Raw genomic sequence first — 23,078 nt, forward strand, 5'->3', positions numbered from 1 at the left:
GGACAGACTACGATTCGTCAAGCGATAAAGAGAGACAAGTGCTCTGGGTATTCCTTAAGAATGGAGACAAAATCAAGGTAAACATAAAATTCAAGAGAAAGGGAAGCAATGACTATTGTCTAAGATTAAAAAAGATGGTTTCAGTTCTTAATTTAGATCGGTTTGTGAGGAAGTGATTGCTTGTTGGTGAAGTGGTGTTACATTTTTAAAAGACCTGTTAAAAATTATTGGAACATGACTACACTTTATCAAGGTAAAAATAGTATGGTAATATTTTTCTATGTATTATCTTTGTTGTTCTGTGACATTCATACACTAATACTGTTTTATAATATACTTCTTGTATTGACTAATTTTTATATAATTTTTAAATTTTTGACGAAGCATTAGCTTAACCTTTAACTACCCGCGCATCAAGTTATAACATAACTACACGCGTGGCGTACTTTATACGCCACAAGAAAATACACTTAAAAACAGAGGATTTGTTTATTTTTTTTTTTGAAAAAATACACTTAGTTGTTTGTTATAAACCTTATTCGACAACAGTAAATACTTGGAGTTCCTTCTCAGTAAGCCAATTGGTATTTATAACTGGAATCATGGAATAACTGGATTCCATGATAAATAAAATTACTAATAAAAAATTTTTTGAAATGTGATTTTTTGCAGGAGAAAAAGTATTGTTTATAAAGAAAAATATATTTTGTGCCATAATGACTAAAAAACAATTGAAATATGTACTTATATTACTACTTATATTAATATAATCGTGGCGTATATTGTCCGCCACCGGAAACAACAAATAATAAACTGTAAATTACGATCTTCCCAGAAAGCCGAACAAGGTCAAAAATTAAATTTTGAAATATATTTGCAGTAGAATTCTTATATCTGGCGTACAAAGTACGCCAGCGCTTGTAGTTAAAGGTTAACACACACTTAAGTCAAAACATAATATCTCAATTCACGTCATTCATTTGATGGCATCAAGAATCAATGATGACACAAAATATCAATAAATTCCTCTTCTGAATTTCCATCTGTCTATCTTATTAGCCTTCTTCGGTTCATGTTTGGACATAGGCCTCCCCTTTTCCATTCTTCTCTGTCTGTCGCTACAGTTATCCACCTAGAGCCCACGTGCTTCTTGACATCATCTGCTTATCTCATTTGTGGTCTTCCTCTGCTTAGTTTATATTCCCACGGTCTCCAATTTATGAGAATTTTGTTCAATCGGTTTTAATGTTTTCTTATATTGTGTTCGGCAAATCTGAATTTCAATTTTGTTGCTTGTCTATAACAGGTATATCCCTAACTTTTGTTTTTTCTCTTATTCACTCATTTCTCTTCTTGAATTTAGGTATTTTCAATTCCTAACTTACTGAAGGAAAGTATTCTGTTGCCGGATAAAAAGATCCATACAATTTTTAAAATACTTATCAAATGCGATCTCTCTTCGTAGTTTACGATAAAGAGAACTACCGATGATGTTAAAAATTTGTAAGAACTTGGTAGCAACTGAACACTGAACAGTTGTTGGGACATCTTATTTGAGGCTATATTTTTTAAAAATCAAATTTTTCTACAGCCGTGCTAAAAGAGCCATTTTCACGCACGCATTTCGTTTCCGAAAGTTGCACTTTCCCGCACGGCGTACAGGAAACTAAAATACCTTGTAATATGGCATTATAATATATTATAATAATAATAATATCGTATGGCATTTTTGCCGGGGAGATCCTTTCGGATAGTTCCAGCGCCAATTACATCTTTAACCCTGTTTCAAGTAAATAGTGTCGATGTACACTAGCCCAGGGGGACCGACGGCTTAACGTACTCTCCGAGGCACGGTGAGACGGCTCGTGTCATTATTGGAAATGAAAATGGTTTGTCTTTGGCAGGGATCGAACCCACGTCTACTGGCGTATGAGGCCAGCGTTTATGCCGTTACCCACGGCCGCTCACATTATAAATATATTACGCTCATATAATATATTATAATACATGCAATAAACTAATATTTAGATATTATTTACTAATTTATTTCAAATTTATCTTATTGTGTTCATGTTTTAATGAAATTAGCGCGATTATTTCATTCATAGGAGATTCTGACCAATAGAAAGCTACATAAATCTAAAATCTAAATTAAATCGATAATTTTTGATAATTTCCCGTCGTCAAGTATATTACGTCAGATGCCCTTCGTTGCTACGAAAAAATACATTCAGTGACGTTAATGACAATTAATGTTTTAAAAATTATAGAAGTGATGACTTTCAACCGTCAAATTAATATTTATAACAACTGTGTGTTTAATTGTACAAATTTGTATTTACATAAATAAATTACAACAAAATTTTGGTGTTGAACAGTTTTATTCATGAAATAATCGCAACAAATTGCAGTCGATCTCTAAAATTAATATAGAATTTTAAAGCTCTTGTGCAATTACTACTGATAATTCGATGAAATAAAATTATTTTGATATAATATTTAAAAGTGAGATCAGTAGAAAATTACAATGGTTTTGAATCGTCGTCATGGAAACCAATATCGTCGTCGTGGTAATCCATTATATTGAAAGTTTGGTTTTGACAACCTTGCCAAAGAATTATTTTGTGTATTTTCACTTCTAAATATAACTCTATTTTTTGTGGCTTTTTTCCAAACGTACGGCCCTAGAAAAATATTGTTCCTAACTCATGCGGAAAGTGTCTTCACCGCACTCGACTGCTTGCCCGAACTCCGCTATCGCGTCGTTCGGGTCAACGGCAGTCTCGTGCGTGAAAGTATCACTTTCCGCACTAATTAGGAAAATAACTATTTCTTGCATTACAATAAAATTTGTTTTGTTACCCGAGTAAACTTGCCAAATGTAAATGAGGCTTTAGATACAAAGTCTTTTGTTAAGTATATATTTCTGGTAATTGCGCATTAATTTGAAAATTGACACTGTTCTTAACTAATTTTGGACAAATGGCATCTAATATTTTAATATCAAATGTTGTAAAATTCTTGGTATTATCATATTTTCTAGAAAAGTAATAAAATGAAATACAGACATTACCATTTACCACGTCTTACTCGCTTGTAACTGACTTAGACGTTAAAAGTTTCATGAAATAAAACAAAATTATCATAACATCATACTATTTATTTTCTTATCGGATTCCTCGCAAATTAGTATTCGTGAATTGGCTTATATCGTTCTTTATTAATATTTTCAAAAAGTTATTTTTAACGCATCTGTACGGGATGGAATTTAACATAAATATGGTGGAAACTTCAACATGTGGCTTCGAAAAGCGTCAGTTGACGGTTCAGATTTGTTTATGTTTTAAATTTTTATTAATAATAATTATTTTCCGTTTTATTATGACGTACTAAAGTTTTAGTGACATGCATATTACGTACTTTGAGTTATTTTAGGTATTTTTTATATTAATATCTGTATTATATTGGAATTAAGGGCGGTGGCGCAAAATTTACCTGCAATGCTTTTCAAATACATTCATTTTTTTTTGAATTGTGAAAAAACTAAAACATATTTTTAAAAAATTTAAACGCAGATTAAAAGATTACATTATTACAGAGGGGAGAAAGTCCCTTAGAATAACCAAAAGGCTTCTTTTGGATGAGATATTTGAAATTAAAAATTACACTCAATTTTCTCTTCTTTTTTTTTCACCCCTGTCAGTTATTCAAATACACATTATTATAGAGGTTTTCAGAGACCTTCGGCCCTCGGTAATAACGTAATCTTTCATTCTGTGTTTAAATTTTTCAAAAATACTAATTAGTTTTCTCAGGATTCGAAAAAAATGAATGCATTTAAAAAGCATTTCAAGCAAATTTTGCGCCTACCCAGTTAAATCAATTAAATAAGTAAAGGGGCAAGAAGGTTTCTGGATATTATAATAGACTTAAAATGATTTACACTATAGTTTATGTTTGGTGCTTATCAACCTTTTAGACTCTAAAAGTTTAGAGAAAAAGATTTCTATATCTATTATATTAGATTTCTATTATTATAGATTCAATTCCTAGAAGAATTTAGTTTGATACAATGAAATATGAGAAGATATTTGAAGTGATGAAAGAGTAAAATTGACTATAATTGAACAACTTCAATCTAAAAAACTATGCCAGCAAATAAGAGCAATCATTTTTGCATACAATATTGCCAAAGGCACCAAAACCACATTACAACATTAAAAACAACTAACAATACGAGATATAATAACCAAATCCAACAACGCAACAACACAATAGAAAGATTCAAAAATTGTATCCTATAAAATACCCTGCAAATGCAACAATTTCTATGTGGGAGAAACTCCAAGACCACTATGTCAGGGTAAACGAGCATGAAACATACATCAAGAACAGAGAGTTAGAGAAATACCAGATGTGCAAACATGCTGGGACAACGAGGACAGAGTACAATGGTGAGATACATCAATTCATAAAAGAAACAGACATGAAAAAGAGAAAAATCAAAGAAGCAATTTATCATCCTACTTAACGAAGAAAAATGTGAAGCAAACCCGTAAGCAGAATTCAGCAGGCTTTGGATATCAATACTAAAAGAAGAAGTCAACAAGAAAAATATACCAACAGCGGAGTAGAGGAAATAGAAGGACAAATCTCAATAATCTCATCTCAAACACACTCTTTGCACCAAAATTTAAAAAATTAAATAACCAGCCTCACTGTGTTATTGATCTCACAAACAAAGTAACACAAAATAACACAAATAACCTTCCGAATTTGATACCTTCAATGTAATAGCTACCTTCAAATAATTTTTTTCAACCACACACTTGCTGTGGCCTATAACATCTAGACTAAATATATCAAGTTTTAAAACGACAAACATCGAATCTAGGTTATCTTGCCAAAAAATGTAGAATAAAATTTATTGAGAAATATTTCTGGAGTGCAAATCAAAACGTCAAAGATTAATCAATTAAGAATGTTTTCATTATACCAATAATTGTGGCTAAATCTCATATAAACAGAATACTTAAAGTGTTAATAATTGTAATATTTTTAGCCGGTGCTGGTTCCATGCTTTAGCAACATTTTAAATAATTAACTGGGTATATTTTAAAATAAACATTTAAACATATAAACATTATTGTACTATTAATTTCATTTGTTTACTGTTTTCTGTTTGTTACAGATGCCACAGACTGTACCATCAGCAGGGTTTACTCCCCCGTGCGATTACAGTAACTTCGCCGATAACTTTGACTTATCGCTTTTGCCAGGAGGTGATCAGCCAGTCTCACCATCTACTCAATTCTACCCCCAAAGTTACGAGACCGAAAAGCTACTTCAACCAAAAATATTAACAAGTTTTTATCCATCGCCGACATCCGATCCGGAATCAGATCTGGAACAACTAGCTCCAGATTTTCAGACTCTATTGGTACCGACTGATACGAAAAAATATTCTGGAAATATTTACTTGGAGGTTCCGAGTCCGTACTCACCGATTTCACAAGGGCTTTTATCGCCAAACGACCAGTTCTCTAGCTACAGAGAAACGAATTACTATCCAAGTTCCCCAGAGCAATCTGTATATACGCCCTCTCCTAGTTCTGTTTATTCTACATCACCTTGCGGTGAAGAATATCTTCAGAAACACTACATAAAAAAAGAAACCTCACCTGTGCCCAACTTTGCCCAATTTTCTGTAAAAGAAGAATCTTATATCTTGCCGACAAGTCCTGCCTCATACACTTCTAATTCTTCTGATAACCTTTGCATACAAATCGATAATTCGAATGTCCTCGATCTTCTCAGTACAGTAGGAGTTCAAAAAGAGATTAAAAAAGAAGCCGCTGACACCTTTGGTAGTTTTCAAAGGAATCAAACACTCAGACAATTATTGGAGAAAGATTCGAAAAGTCCAGAATCACAAACTGTACCGGAACAACCTAAAGACCATCTCTTGCTAAGAGAGGCTTTAAGGGATACAAGCTTTCAGAAAAAGTTTAATATTAGACCTATCGATTTTGGATTTTTGGAAACGGATATTAAGATGGAGGAGCCCGAACAAGATGATCTTATGAGAACTTGCAACGAGGAAATTGTTAATGGAAATATAGAACCTGTGTTAAATATGGCTATTGAACAAATGAGAAAAGATGTGGATAATACTTGCGCCACTCTTGGAATTTCCGCAGGTAAGTCATATTGGCATTTTCATTTCAAAACCATATTATGAAATGCTGTGAAAATGTCTATTGATTAAATAAACCTTTACTACTGCTTAAATGTTTCGGCTATCATCTCCATTCTCAATAAGCACTTTAGTTACATAAACATTAACAAAATCGACGAGGAAAATAAACTTTCTGCAGCTGGCTGTATACCATAAATCACAAAAATACCAAGTTTCTTGTAAAAGGTATATATTGAAATACCCTAAATAAGGGTCACAATACAAAATTAAGGAATCCATCATCAGTGTTTAAAAGCCAAAAATTGGATGCCTGAGCCACCAAAGAGTTGGCCATTGAAATCCAATATGTGAGGTTTTCTCCAAAAAAATTCCAACCACGTGGGAAGAGTCCTGTGTTGCCCTGGGTAACATCCAGGCATATCTTTAACATCAGATGATCTTTATATAAATATGTAAAACAACCATATCATTTACATTTTTTAAACACTGATGATGGATTCCTTAATCCGAAAACGTTTTGTATTGTGACTCTTATTTAGGGTATTTTAATATATGACTTTTACAAAAAACTTGGTATTTTTTTACATAAACATTACTTACATATAACAATAATCTGATAACAATAGTATGTATTGATTTCTTGTTTGCGATGGAATGCAAACATGATATAATACACGAACTTCTTATAATAGATACTTCAAACTACGACTGATTGAGTTCAAAATTGGATTGAAACAATTTTGATCTTTTTTATGTAAAGCATCTACAACATATACATATAATATGTAATTGTTTTTTCCTTGCAAGAACGACATATTTTCAAAATCAAAGGAATGACTATTTTCCAGAGAATGCTTAGCTAAGGCTGTAATTGATTATTTTGTTGGTTTATACACTAGGTTTGTGTGTAACAACCCTTTTATGTACCTAACATTTATGCAGTAAAGCATGACAAGTTGATGGAGATATTAACCAATAACGGCAAGAAACGGATAGGCACTACAAGAAGAGGAAGATCCTAGCCTGCTTAGATTATGTTTCATCCAAATGATTAAGACTAATACGCTAAAGTTAGTAGTATGGCATCCAGCACCACTTGTTCAATCGTTTTTAGGATTCATAATGAACTAAGTAATTTTATGTAGTCCTTCTTTCAACAACTTGGAGTTCAGGATTTTCCAGCCCTTCACCCTGAATTATTCTTCTTACAAGACGCTCGTCAGCAGGTGTTAAGACATATCGGAATGACATGAACATATGTATCAAACAAACAAAAAAGGAGGAGCAATGAATAAAGTAAAATAACCCTTTTCCTAGAATGTACAATCAAACAGATGTTGATGTTCAACACTTTATTCGGGACAGGAACTTCTCTCAACCCTCAAACTTATAGTCTAAGAGCTGGGAGCAAATTTTGTGCGTGATAAGTAATATGGAAAAACTATGCGGGGATATGTTGAATTAGTTGTCTACATGACATTCCCCAACGGGTGGAAACCAGAGTGGGGGACGAGGGTAGTTATAAGTGGTTAAAGCCGCGGTTTTTATTATTTTTTTGTGACGCTCATGATCGAGATAGTGCACCAAAATTTGTGAATATGCAGGCCATGAGATAACTAAGTAAAATCTCCAGGGGCGGAACGCTGCGTTGACGACAAAGGGGTGGGGGAAGGGGTGAATATAAAAGTTATAAGGCGTTTTTTGTGACGTTCCTGATCGAGATAGTGCACCAAAATTTAAGAATATGTAGACCATGACATAACTAAGTAAAATCCCCAGAAGCGGAAACCAGAGTGGGGGACGAGGGTAGTTATAAGGGATAAAAGTCGCGGTTTTTATTATTTTTTTGTGACGCTCATGATAGAGATAGTGGACCAAAATTTGGGAATAAGTAGGTCATGACGTAACTAAGTAAAATCTCCAGGAGCGGAACGCTGCTTGGCGTACAAAGGGGTGGTAGGCCGTTGTGAGTATAAAAATATAAAGGGTTTTTTTCGCCGTTCGTCATCGAGATACCCCCCAAAATTTGGGAATAAGTAGATCATGACATAACTAAGTAAAATCTCCAGGGGCGGAACGCTGCGTGGGGACAAATGTTGTGCTGCGTCACAAAGAAAAATAATACAAACTGCAACTTTGACCCCTTAAAACTACCCTCATTCCCAATTCTGGTTTCCGCCTCTGGAGATTTTGCTTAGTTACGTCATGCCCTACTTATTCCCAAATTTTGGTGCACTATCTCGATCATGAGCGTCTCAAAAAAATAATAAAAACCGCGATTTGACCCCTTATAACTACCCTCGTCCCCCACTCTGGTTTCCGCTCGTTGAGGAAAGTCATGTACACAACTAATTCGAACATAATATCCTCGTATAGTTCTTCCATATTACTTATCACTAGGGAGCGGATTTATATGCGATCAATTTTGATGAAATATGCGCATATATATGCAGTAAAAAATTACGAAATATGCGCAAGATATGCACAAAAATTCAAAAAATGCGCATTTCGAGAAACCACAAATTTTCTGTTATATTCTATTCTAACGGGTTCTTTTATAGGGGGGGGGGGGGGCGGCAATCGTATGTTATCTTTGAAATAAAAACATTATTTTTTATATATGCAATTTATTCACAGTGAGAAGACACACAGTGTGGATTCAGGAAGTGCAGAAGCACGCAAGACCTATAATATTCACAATAAGACATGTAAGTGCGAAGGTAATCAATAAGAATTGAGAGATACATACATTAGATTATATACATGGAAGGGACCAGGAGATAACTCGCTTCATATAATTAGAAATCAGATAGATTATATTCTAGTAAACAAGAGATTTAAGAATGGTGTCAAGAGATCAACGACATATCCTGGTGCAGATATCGGTTCAGACCATAACCCTCTAATAGCTGACATCCAAGTGAAGCTCAAAAAAGTCGAAGAAAACCCCAAAACACCAAAATTACATATATCAGCATCCAACAAAACGCTAATAGAAAATGACCTGAATAAGCAGCTAAAGAATTCAACAAATGAAAACAATACAGAAATATGGAACACGTTTAAAGATCTTACCTGGAAAGTAATGGAAAAATATACGACAACGATGCAGAGGCACAAAAAACAACAATGGATGACTGATGAAATCCTGGAATTGATGGAGCAGAGAAGAAAACTGAAAGATAACAAAACAGAATACAAAGAAAAACAAAAACTAATTAAACAAAAAATAAAGGTAGCTAAAGAAAAATGGATGGAGGATAAATGCAAGGAATTAGAAAAGTTGAATGAAAAACATGATACGTTTAATATGTTTAAAAAAGTTAGAGAAGTAGCTGGTCTTTATTATAAGAAAACTCCACATACTATAACCGATTCGTCGGGAAAAATGATAATAGACGAACACGAAATCCGAACTACCTGGTATAGTTATATAAATGAACTGTATAATGATGATAGACCCGAAGAACTGGACACTTTAGATGAAGGTGAAGGACCAGAAATACTAAAATCAGAAATACAACATGCTATAAAATTGGCAAAAAACAATAAAGCCGTTGGTCCCGACAACATACCTACAGAAATGTTAAAGCTCATAAATGAGGAAAACATTGGAATACTAGTCAAACTTTTCAATGATGTTTATTCGACTGGTGATATCCCTGAAGATTGGTTCGAATTCATAACCCTACCAAAAAAACAACGTCCGAAAAACTGTAGCGACTATAGAATGATAAGCCTTATGAGCCACACCTTGAAAATCTTTCTACGTATCATCCACAGTAGAATCAGAGATAAATGTGAAGAAGACCAGGATGAAACACAATTTGGCTTCAGAAATGGACTGGGAACCCGGGACGCACTCTTTGCACTAAATGTGTTATTGCAGAAATGCCGAGATCAAAGAAAAGACGTCTTTGCTGTATTTATTGACTATGAGAAGGCCTTTGATCGAGTACAACATCACAAATTAATTAAAATACTAAAGGATAAAGGAGTTGATAGTCAAGATGTACGAATCATAGAAAAATTATACTGGCGTCAAACAGCGACAGCTTGCATAAATGGAAAATCAACAGAAATATGCAAAATACAAAGAGGCGTCAGACAGGGTTGTATACTGTCCCCACTGTTGTTCAATTTGTATTCAGATAGAATATTTAAGGAAGCGCTGCATAATTTGGAATGGGGTGTGAAGGTTAATGGAATTCTGATAAATACAATCAGATATGCAGACGATACAGTTATTTTAAGTGATGATATGAATGGAGTACAACACCTTTTAAATGCCATTGACAGAGTGGGAAGAGAGTTTGGCCTAAATATAAACTGTTCAAAAACAAAGTACATGGTATTTAGCCGTTTGGCCCATCAAGATTCACGGTTATATGTTGATGGTCATATGATTCAAAGAGTACCCAGTTTTAAATATCTTGGTTGCCATATTACTGAACAACTAGATCCAGATAAAGAGATAAAATGTAGAATCGAGATAGCCCGCACGACATTTTTAAAAATGAGGTCATTCTTCTGTAATGATACCTTGCAACTTCAACTTCGAAAGCGCATGATTAAATGCTACATTTGGTCAGTCCTCTTGTATGGTGTCGAAGCATGGACATTAAAAATATCCACCATTAACCGTTTGGAGGCCTTTGAAATGTGGCTGCACAGACGTATTCTAAAAATACCATGGACGGCTATGCTGACAAATGTGGCAGTCCTTAAGAGAGCAAATGCTACCCGTGAGCTGCTTGATAACATCAAATATAGAAAGATGGCCTATTTTGGACACGTAGTAAGGGGAGACCGGTATAATATTCTTCAACTTATTATGATGGGTAAAATCGAAGGACGCAGAGGAATTGGTAGAAAGCAGGCCTCTTGGTTGAAGAATATCCGGGAGTGGACAGGAATAAAGAAAGCAGAACACCTATTTAGAATAGCTCGAGACAGAGACAGTTTCGCCATGTTAATCGCCAACGTCAAGGGGACTTGATAGGGCACGTTAAGAAGAAGAAGATACATACATGCTTCATCGATATGGAAAAGGCGTTTGACAGAATCCGAAGAAAGGACGTATGGAAGAAACTAAAAGACGGGGGAGTCGACAGGCACAACATGGAAGTAATAAAGGATATGTAAAAAATAATACAAATACAGTAACAACCAATAACGACGAATCCAGAAAATTTACTACAAGTCAATGCGTCAAATTATAGGGATGCTTGTTAAGTCCACTGCTATTCTCAGTGATACTGGGATTCCTGTTCTTAAGAGTACAGACAAAATACAAAACGAAACAATCAGACAAAAACCTAAAACTAGAACCAATCAATGAAAAAATAGTAGATGAACAACTTAGATGGTTGGGGCACGTGTGTAGAATGTCGAACGTGAGACTAACAAAACGAGTGTTTGAAACGAGAGTGCAGGGGGAAAACAAAAGTTTCCTGGAAGACCAAGAGTTATGTGGGTAGATGAAATCAGGAAAGAAGTCAAGAAGAAAGGATTGACATTGAAACTGCAAGAAACCTAACACAAGATCGGAAAACATGGAGACTGTAATGCCAAATTCAAATCCACCAGCCTTACACCTAAAGGTAGAAAGGTTTAGGACTATAATAAGTATAGTAAGTAAGTAAGTAAGTAAACTTTAATGAGGAAGCAGCCAAATATTAGCCATTTATTAAAGAAAAAAGAGGAAGAAAGCAATCTTAGAACTCACCATTTTACTACATGCTTTGCAGAATAAGTTTCCATTGCTGTAATGAAGCTCGGGATAGGTTCTGATCCAGGAATAAACCAGGCTAGATTCTTTCGGCATATTGAAATATTTTCAAACAGAAGTATTAAACAAAAACTAAACATTCCCATTGACCGACTATTTTACTGATTTACGGGATATGATCTAAAGCATGAACATTTCAATTTCCGTTAGAAAATCGTAAAACTATGGTTAAAGGTGTAAATTCTCTTAACAATAGGGTATTTAAAAGAATCACCAGAATTATAGGTACCTACTAAATATAATAAAAGTAAATAAAATTCGGATTTTCCGGTAAACCATCCTTCATCATTTTAACATCCTACAAATCATTTTATAACGGCGCGGCGTACTATAAGTACTTTGTGTAAAGATCGGGTATTTTCTAGGAAAAAATGAAAAGGCAGTGAATGAGCCGTCTCTCTTCAGGTAGTTCTCGAATTAATAGATGCGACAGCCTGTACGGGGAAATATTTTGTGTCGAATTAAAAAATTTGAAATTTTTTTTTGGACTTAAACCTTTTTAAATAGGCACGAAATATGCATGTTTCTTTAAAAATATGCAAAATTAAGTAAAGTTCTCAAATATGCGAAATATGCATGCAATATGCATTTAGCATAAAATCCGCTCCCTACTTTTCACGCACAAAATCTGCTTCTGTCTCTCCGTATGAGTTATCAATTACATACTAGTAATAAGTAATTGTTTTTAAGTAATTATATAAACAGTGTAGATATACCTAGATATACTTAATTACCTTATTACTGATAATATCTACCGAATGAGGAAAAGAAGTTGGCTCGTATTTATCCGCTTTAATTTTAAGAACCATTGTTCCATAAATATTTCACACAAAAAAATGGTCCCACCCATTGAAATATCTGTTTATGGTTGTAAACACAATGTAAATATTATTGTATTCCATAAATAAGAGCCCGAAACATACCAGAGCGAAGTTGTGTCCTTCATACCGGCACACCCACTGTCATAAATTTGTTGTAAAGATTTTAATTCAATGGATAGTAAGAGTTTTATATAAATAACAATTAAATTGCGTTTATCTTTTATCAACAGTACAATGATCATACAATATTCAACAGTACATGTAGTAAAAATAACTAAAAATAGGTATTAATGAAAAACTATAATATCTAACAATAAAACACTGAAAACGTTTGTTTTCTAAACTTCCACAAAATTTATTATAACTATGATGTGACTACAGCGGTTTTGGCAGAGTGCCTTTCTCAAGTGCTTTAGTTTACTATGGGTTTGCCTTTTTAAAGTCTTTAATTGAAGAGGTTGAGGAGTGGGGATCTGTTTGTCTCGAGTTAGTCATTCAGAATTATATCTGTGTTTTTAATTTATTAATTTCCATAGATTCTAATAAAGATAGCTTAAGGCCTTTATTTTGAACATGCAGAATTTGAAACTCTTCATTAAAAGAATGATTATGATCTAGAATCTAGAAGGTGAAGTGCGTATGTAGAAGTGTCTGTTTTTCAAATGTTGAAAGCCCTTTTGTGTTCTGCTATCCGTTTGTCAAAGGTTCTGCCAGTTTCACCGATGTAAGTTTTAGGACAGTCACCACAAGTTAGTTTTTAGACACCACTCTGTAGTTGTTTTCTCTTTCGGCTCTTGTGGTTCTTAACATATTTGCTTGTTGTTGTTAGTTCTGAAAGCTGGTGTTATAAGAGCCGAAAGAGAAAACAACTACAGAGTGGTGTCTACAAACTAACTTGTGGTGACTATCCGAAAACTTACATCGGTCAAACTGGCAGAACCTTTGACCAACGGATAGCAGAACACAATAGGGCTTTCAACAATAGAAAAACAGACACTTCTACATACTTACTTCACCTTCTAGATTATAATCATTCTGTTAATGAAGAGGTTCAAATTCTGCATATTCAAAATAAAGGTCTTAAGCTATCTTTATTAGAATCTATGGAAATTAAGAAATTAAAAAATACAGATAACAGCTCCCCACTCCTCAACCTCTTCAGTTAAATTGTTTAAAAATGCAAACCCATAGTAAAATAAATCACTTGAGAAAGGCATTCTGCCGAAACAGCTGTAGTCACATAGTTATAATAAATTTTGTAGAAGTATATAAAACAAACGTTTTCAGTGTTTTATTGTTAGATAAAATGAACTTCCGTCAAGTAACGGTCGAATCCATCAATTAACTATAATATCTACTATCCCTAATGGGATAGGTGCAAGATCTTGGTCCAATGCTATTTAAATTCATTTATTTTTTTTTTCGAATCCTGAAAAACTAAAGTATTTTTGAAAAATTTAGACGCAGAATGAAAGATTATTATATTACCGCCGAGGGCCGAAATTCCCTGAAAACTTCAATAATATTTATTTTCATAAGTTTACACGGACGAAAAAAAAAAGAAAATTTAGTGAGTAATTTACAAAATTACAAAATTTTTGACTTGGGCGAATGTTTGACGGGGCTTTGTGGGAAAAAGTTTTTTGTGAACAGAGGCTGTACGGGGTTTCTGACCTCAAAGTTTTTATGGTGATTCTGTATGGTTCTCCCCATACATCATTTTCCAGCGCTGTGCATAGATTTTGCCAAATATTACGTTTAGCCCTTTTGATTTCTCTGCCTAGTTCTTTCTTAGAACGCTTGTAATCGTCGATATTTTGCTGGGTCCTATACCTCTGTGCTGTTCGTCTGCTTCTAAAACATTCGGCTCTTTTAGACTGAATCTCGTGGTTCCACCAGTATGGGACTATGTACGTAATATTCTCACGCGTTCTACTAAGAGTATGTGCCTTGACAATATTCCGTCGGAGACTTTGAAAGTCAGTAGTATCATCTTCTATCTCCAAGGGAAAATCTCGGGAAAGAGAAATGTGAGACGTAGGAGGATTTTCCGTTGCGACATTTAAGAGAGTGGCATGGGTGCAGTTCAATACAGCCAACAAAGTTAAGATTGCTGTGATGGTAGCCAACCTCCGATAGGAGACGGTACTGCAAGAAGAAGAAGTATCATATTCTTGTAGATTACTTATTTCGGTCTTAAAGCGTTCTATGTTGAAGGTAATAATATTGTAAGGACAGATTATGTCTTGATCTAGTTGGTCCGTTATGAGAGTTCCCAAATATGCCATCTTATGCCAACTTTTTCAACTTGGACTTCATTTAACCCTTAAACGCCCAACCTTTTTTAGGTTCCATGTACGCCCAAGGGTGGGTAAAAAATGTCCAACTCGAAAATAGCTAATATATTTATTGAGAGTTGTTGGAAATGGATTAAACTTAAGAATATTATTCTTAATAATCACAGCATCTTCTAAAATATTAATATAAACAATTTACAAACCTTAAAACAAAATTACAATGTACATCAAAATTAACATAACAGTAAAAGCCCGTAATTCAGATTTGTCGATTTTCTCCACATTTTTTCTTTCAGCCTCCTCATTGGCAGATAATTATGTTGATTATGTAATTATACGTCGATAATTATATGGATTATGTTCCTACCAACAATAAATTATATAGAAAACTTTAGTAACATGTATTATGCTCCATTCCCATAAGTACGTTTCTGTCTCTCCAGATATCTTCAGTGGCGCTACATGAACACCTCTGAATCGAAACGAACATCGAACATGATGGGGAACCCCATGAACCTCTGAACCGAATTGAAACTTTTTTTTTATTTTACTCATATTTTTAGTACACGGAATCAACTTTCTTTAGAATGTTTATTGAAATTATAAATTGTTAAATTGAAATATTTCTTACTTGTATTTTTGAGTCATGAGTCCATCCCCTTCTCCCCCGGAACACACTGTACAAATTCAGATCCAACAGGCAGATTAGCCTGTATGATTTGGCTATATCGGGGTCTGTCCCCTGTTTCAAAGTAAACGTTAATCTGGCCTGTTTTATCTGGTCGGGAAACTCTTGCCTATTAGTCTAGTCGCAACATAGGGGGTCCCGTGGACACTTTTAGTTCGCCGCGATTTGATAGTGGTATTATAGGTTTTTTGGGTCGCTGAATCCAATGGAAGTGATCTGGAAGCCCAAATGTGATGCGTTTTATTGCTATTAACAAATTATGGTAAAATTAGGTGTTTTTCAGGATTTATTAGAAGCCCTGTAAATAAATTGATAGTGTTAAGGTATTCTCTGGTGTATTTTTGGTCGCTGAATCGAATGCGACTAGTCGCCATTACTCAAAATGTGTTCTTATTTCGTTAATAACAAAATAATTGTTTATTCGCCGAAAAGCTCGAAATGCGTTATCTACAGCAAGTTTGTAGTCTTTTTCATAGTATTTTTGTATGCCAAATCGATTGTCTCTAGTCATGATAGCTTAAATCACGTTCCAACTTTGTTATTAATAAATTATTGCAAAAATACCGGCCTATAGTACGTTTACTCACGGTTTTTGCTCTAAATTTTAAAAAATCACTTGGAATTACATGAAAGACATGCACGTAGCTAACATGTCAAACAAAACAAGTGATATTGTGCCGATGTGTGCTTTTACCCTGAGTGTGAGTTTCACCCCGTTTCGGGGGTGAAAAAAGAAACCTTTAAAAGAAGTCCGGAATTGGATAAACTGATTAATTCTAAGCAACGTTTATTCCATACAGTTCCATACACTTCCGGACTTATTTTAAAGGTTTCTATTTTCACCCAAGAAAAGGGGCGAACCTCACCCCCAGGGTAAAAGCAGACATGGGCACAATATTGCTTCTTTTGTTTGACATGTTAGCTACGGGCATGCCAAATTTCATGTCATTACAAGTGGTTTTTTAAAATTTAGAACAAAAACCGTCAGTAAACGTACGACAAACCGATCACGACTACTGACAATCGATTTAGCGTATAAAAATACTGTGAAAAAGACTACAAACTTTCTGTAGACAACGCATTTCGAGCTTTTCGGCGAATAAACAATTATTTTGTTATTAACAAAATAAGAACACATTTTTAGTAATCCCGACTAGTCGCATTCGATTCAGCGACCAAAAATATACCAGATAAGACCTTAACACTATCAATTTATTTACAGGGCTTCTAATAATTCCTGAAAAACACCTAATTTTACCATAATTTGTTAATAACAATTAAACGCACCATATTTGGGCTTCCAGACCACTTCCATTGGATTCAGCGACCCAAAAAACCTATAATACCACCATCAAATCTCGGCAAACTAAAATTTTCCAAGGGACCCCCTATGGTGCGACTAGACTATATGGAGGAAATTGTTGAAAATCCTTCTATCATTTCAGGATATTTTCCTATGATGATATTAATCGCTTTTGAAGGCACACCATCTGGACCAGCTGCTTTACCTACTTTTATATTACTTGCTGCTACTGCTATTTCCTCCGCCGAGAAGTCGTCGTGTCGAACAGTAACGTTGACTTGGGCGAATATTTGACGGGGCTTTGTGGGAAAAAGTTTTTTGTGAACAGAGGCTGTACGGGGTTTCCGACCTCAAAGTTTTTATGGTGATTCTGTATGGTTCTCCCCATACATCATTTTCCAGCGCTGTGCATAGATTTTGCCAAATATTACGTTTAGCCCTTTTGATTTCTCTGCCTAGTTCTTTCTTAGAACGCTTGTAATCGTCGATATTTTGCTGGGTCCTATACCTCTGTGCTGTTCGTCTGCTTCTAAAACATTCGGCTCTTTTAGATTGAATTTCGTGGTTCCACCAGTATGGGACTATATACGCAATATTCTCACGCGTTCTACTAAGAGTATGTGCCTTGACAATAGTCCGTCGGAGACTTTGAAAGTCAGTAGTATCATCTTCTATCTCCAAGGAAAAATCTCGGGAAAGAGAAATGTGAGACGTAGGAGGATTTTCCGTTGCGACATTTAAGGGAGTGGCATGGGTGCAGTTCAATACAGCCAACAAAGTTAAGATTGCTGTGATGGTAGCAAACCTCCGATAGGAGACGGTACTGCAAGAAGAAGAAGTATCATCTTCTTGTAGATTACTTATTTCGGTCTTAAAGCGTTCTATGTTGAAGGTAATAATTGTAAGGACAGATTATGTCTTGATCTAGTTGGTCCGTTATGATAGTTCCCAAATATGCCATCTCATGCCAACTTTTTCAACTTGGATTTCATTTAATTGAAGCTCGGTATCTGGATGTGGGTTAAGCCTACAGACTAAAAATTTGGTTTTATTTAAATTTATTTTAATGTCCATTACCTCTCCTACTTCTTGAATACGATCAAGCTGAATTTGAAGACCTTTAATATTTTCTGATAGAATTATCGCATCTTCCGCGTCTCTAATGGCGTTAAATAGTTTCATTTTCACTAAAATATGAATCAAAAATTTTTGAATTAGCATAACTTTCTATTTTAAACATACCTCAAAAATAGTTTTAGATTAGATGTTAAAACCGACCCTGCCTATGTATACCAGTTTTTATTCTTTTTCTAATTAATTTGTGGAATTAATCGCTTATTCGATTAACGCGTGATCTAGATTAGAATGGTAAGATAATGCTTACTCTAGGACGCTGCCTGCGGCTTCAGGCCATTAGAAAAATAAATGCGTGCTAGTGCGTCATTATCAGATTAGTGCATTTTTTTATAATTCAGATGCAGAAAAACATTTGTTCATCTGCTAAACTTATTCTCCGATTCATTATTTCTTGTAAAACTTTAGTTGTAGGTTTTAAGGTACGAGTAGTATTAAACAAATTGACATCTCTGTAGTTGTATGACTGCTTTTTATTTTCTATGGCATCTATGTCTTTTTTGAATAGTAGAATTATTAGTTCGCTGGTTCTCCATTCTTTCGATATTTTATTGTGTTTTATAATTTTATTAAGTAATGTTTTTAATTGTTCTATCTTCACTGCAACACAATATTTAAGTACTTCGTTTAGTATTCAGTCTTTATCTGCAGTTTCCCGTGCCTCTGTTTTTTAAGTACGAGAATTTTTCAAACTTCCTATGTACGTAGTTATACTAGCTTCCCCATTTGTGATATTTCTGGTGTTTCCGGTTCTAGCATCATTTATTCTTCCTCTGCACAGAGCTTTTTTAGATTGATAGTCAATCCATGCATCCTTTTTAATGTGCTTTGGTTCTATTAGTTCTCTTACCTCCGTTCTTTGACCTCTTATAAAGCGTCGGGTCATATTTATTTATGCAGACCATAAAATCATGTTCTATTTCTTTCGAAAAATGAATTGTGGTCACTTTTTGTTCTTCTTACGAGTGAATGGTTTGTCTTAATCTAAATATCGTAAGATGAAGTTGCAAAGATTAGTCCACATATTGAACATAAGAGCAAAAGAATTGAGTAGGTATAAAAAATTTCATGTCAGAAAGCTAAATCCATATCTAGTAATCAGTAAAGAACCTAACAATAAAACACTGAAAACGTTTGTTTTCTATACCTCCACAAAATTTATTATAACTAAGTGACTACAGCTGTTTCGGCAGAGTGCCTTTCTCAAGTGATATAGTTTACAATGTGTTTGCCTTTTTAGGTCTTCAACTGAAGAGGTTGAGGAGTGGGGAGCTGTTTGTCTCGAGTTGGTCATTCAGAATTATATCTGTATTTTTCAGTTTATTAATTTCCATAGATTCTAAAAAAGATAGCTTAAGGCCTTTATTTTGAATATGCAGAATTTGAAATTCTTCATTGAAAGAATGATTATGATCTAGAAGGTGAAGTGCGTATGCAGAAGTGTCTGTTTTTCTATTGTTGAATGCCCTTTTGTGTTCTGCTATCCGTTTGTCAAAAGTTCTGCCAGTTTGACCGATGTACGTTTTCGGACAGTCACCACAAGTTAGTTGTACACACCACTCTGTAGCTGCTTTCTCTTTCGGCTTTTATTGTTCTTAATATATTTGCTTAAGTTGTTGTTAGTTCTGAAAGCTGGTGTTACTCCTTTCCTTTTTATGGATCTGGCTATTTTTGTTGTTATCTTGCCAGTATATGTGAGAGAGCAGAAGGTACTGGGAACAGAAGGACTGACAGAAATTCCCATGACAAGAAATACCTTCGAGATAGAACTAAACATCATTAAACAAATAGCAGTAAACAACGGCTATAACGAACAAACAGTTAACAAAATTCTAAACCAAAAACTCTATAAGAAAGCCCTGAAATTAGTGTATCCACCACCACAGAAAGAACCCAGTATCTTCTGCTCTCTCACATATACTGGCAAGATAACAACAAAAATAGCCACATACATAAAAAAGAAAGGAATAACACCAGCTTTCAGAACTAACAACAACTTAAGCAAATATATTAAGAACAATAAAAGCCGAAAGAGAAAGCAACTACAGAGTGGTGTGTACAAACTAACTTGTGGTGACTGTCCGAAAACGTACATCGGTCAAACTGGCAGAACTTTTGACAAACGGATAGCAGAACACAAAATGGCATTCAACAATAGAAAAACAGACACTTCTACATACGCACTTCACCTTCTAGATCATAATCATTCTTTCGATGAAGAGTTTCAAATTCTGCATATTCAAAATAAAGGCCTTAAGCTATCTTTTTTAGAATCTATGGAAATTAATAAACTGAAAAATACAGATATAATTCTGAATGACCAACTCGAGACAAACAGCTCCCCACTCCTCAACCTCTTCAGTTGAAGACTTAAAAAGGCAAACACATTGTAAACTATATCACTTGAGAAAGGCACTCTGCCGAAACAGCTGTAGTCACTTAGTTATAATAAATTTTGTGGAGGTATAGAAAATAAACGTTTTCAGTGTTTTATTGTTAGATAAAATGAACTTCCATCAAGTAACGGTCGAATCCATCAATTATTTACAGTAAAGAACCAATCAGATGTAAAATAGAAATTGACGGCATCAATATTGAACAGGTAATGGAAATTAAATACCTACCTTAAAATTATATTGTCCAGACCTGAACAAAGAAGTGAGAAATTAAGTACAAATAGAAAATGGACTGGTAGGATGCCTTATGCCCTAATAACTCTATATGGCGGAACCGACATATTAACACTGAGATGAAGTCAAGAATTTATAATATCAGTGTAAAACTAATAATGACATCAGAAACAAGACACGATATAGCCACAATACCAAAACTACTGGAAACTGAAGAGATGAGCGTACTGAGAAGAATTAGGTACAGTAAATATGCTAAGAGATCGAAAGACGAGTGAAGATATTACAAGAAAATATAATGTACAGTGTACAAACGGATCGACACTAAATAGAAAAAAAGAATGGAATAACCACATAAGCAAAATAAGACACGCGTGGTCAAAATAGCAACAGATAAATCACTAAATTGGTAAAAGAAGTATCTGCCGACCGCGCAAAAGATGGAGTAACAACCTTCTATAGAAGTATCAGTCTGCCAATGAACAAACAGAATTGCTTATGAAGAGGAAGAAGACGAACATTACCCGTATAGGATAGAAAGACAGGAAGACAATTTTGCATTCACGGACTAACCATCTTGTAGTTTTTCATGTTTGTTTTTTTCAAAAAATATGTAGGTACTATCATGTTTCCATAATACATGTTTTTTTTAATCCGCTTAAATTTCAAACTACCTTATCTAGTACTATAAAATCTTATTTTAGAATTCTTTTTTACTTCTACTTGCTAAGTTATATTATAGTTATTAAGGTACCAAGGGTATTTATAAGGATAATAACGCTTGAGGTCAATGGTGTATATACCGAGTGCCTTTGGCCCGATGGATATACGTTGACCGAAAGCGTTATTATCTACCCGTGGTGCCTTCAACGTTTAATGTCCGACTATAGTATTTTTACTACAAAAGCGATAGTACGTAGGTCAAAATTTTTGACGTAAGGGAACTGTCAAAACATTAGATTGTGACTTTTCATTATTGCCATGTTTATTATAAACATGGCAATAATGAAAAGTCACATTCTAATGTTTTGACAGTTCTCTTACGTCAAAAATTTTGACCTACGTAATATCGCTTTTGTAGTAAAAATACTATAAATGATTCTTTATATGCAAAAAATTTGAATGAATTTTGAATTAATTAGTTTTCAAATAATGTAAGTAGGTACATTTACCAGCAATAGTCGTAACGTAATTGTGGTAACCATAGTTTTACTTAGGTTGTTATTTGTCAACTTGACAGTATTTAACTAGTTATTTAAATATTTAATGCCCTAGGGCGGTATATTTCATAATAACACCCTATGGCATTATATCGTACTGAACTGACTTCGAAATCATGTGATTATTTGTCAAATCATATACCAGCCGGACGTTATAGTTATTAGAGATATTTTAGACCCTCTACTTTTTGACGTACGTTAAACGTAAAACGTTATACTTGTCATGCGCACTGAGTGATAAATAAGGGATAACGTGTTTGCTTAAAATAGTTTTTGAAACCCTTCAGAAAAATACACACACAGATTAACGTTAATTGACATTTGGCAAACGTAACCTATAAAACGGCAGTTGTGTGCTATAACTTATTTTATTGAATTATTTGCCATAATGGAAGAAAATGTATTAAGACGTTCACCAAAGACAATTTACTACTTTAGGAACACAAAACATCCATCCTAAGTTTAACAAGACCACAGAATAAGACAAGACAATTCAATCCAGTGTCAGATTTCTCAAGAAATGGTGTAATTTAGAATAATTCTACCAGGGTTGCCAAGCAGATTATATTCAATTATATAATATGTTTATTACCTGATAGTTTTTAAGAAAAACAAATTTGATTACAATTTTATACATCGTTACTATATTTTTTATTCTAGTTATCTTTGGTTCAGCTCATATGACTTTTTTTCGTTTTTTATGATTTAGATATATGACATTTGGCAATCTTACAAATACGTAATCCCTTAATAACGTGAACCTTATTTCTACCTAAATAAGGGGATACCTTATCCGCTAATAAAGTAATACGTTATTTTTCAGTTAATGCGCATGAGCAGAATAGCGTATAACAACGGTATAACGTTTAACGTTGCTGAAGTAAGGGGCTTAAAAACTCTCTATTAAGGTACCAAGGCTATTATAAGAATAATAACGTTTGAGGTCAATGGTGTATACCGAGGGAGTTTAACCCGAGGGATATACGTTGACCGAA

At 34.3% G+C, this 23,078-nt stretch overlaps 1 protein-coding gene across 2 annotated transcripts in view; it reads left to right on the forward strand.

Annotated features, from left to right (window-relative positions):
* The window catches only part of LOC126881423 (SAM pointed domain-containing Ets transcription factor), a 159,231-nt gene that overhangs the window by 82,613 nt on the left and 53,540 nt on the right, over positions 1-23,078 (forward strand). Inside the window, exons 1-2 of one of the 2 annotated variants that reach the window (XM_050645697.1) lie at positions 106-253; positions 5,192-6,200. In XM_050645697.1, coding sequence (XP_050501654.1) covers positions 5,192-6,200 — 1,009 coding nt within the window. In that variant the 5' untranslated portion in view covers positions 106-253. Of the gene's footprint in view, positions 1-105; positions 254-5,191; positions 6,201-23,078 lie in introns of those variants that run through there. The other variant, XM_050645696.1, reaches the window with a different exon arrangement.

Source organism: Diabrotica virgifera, chromosome 3, assembly GCF_917563875.1.
Source record: "Diabrotica virgifera virgifera chromosome 3, PGI_DIABVI_V3a".
Taxonomy (NCBI): Eukaryota; Metazoa; Arthropoda; class Insecta; order Coleoptera; family Chrysomelidae; genus Diabrotica; species Diabrotica virgifera.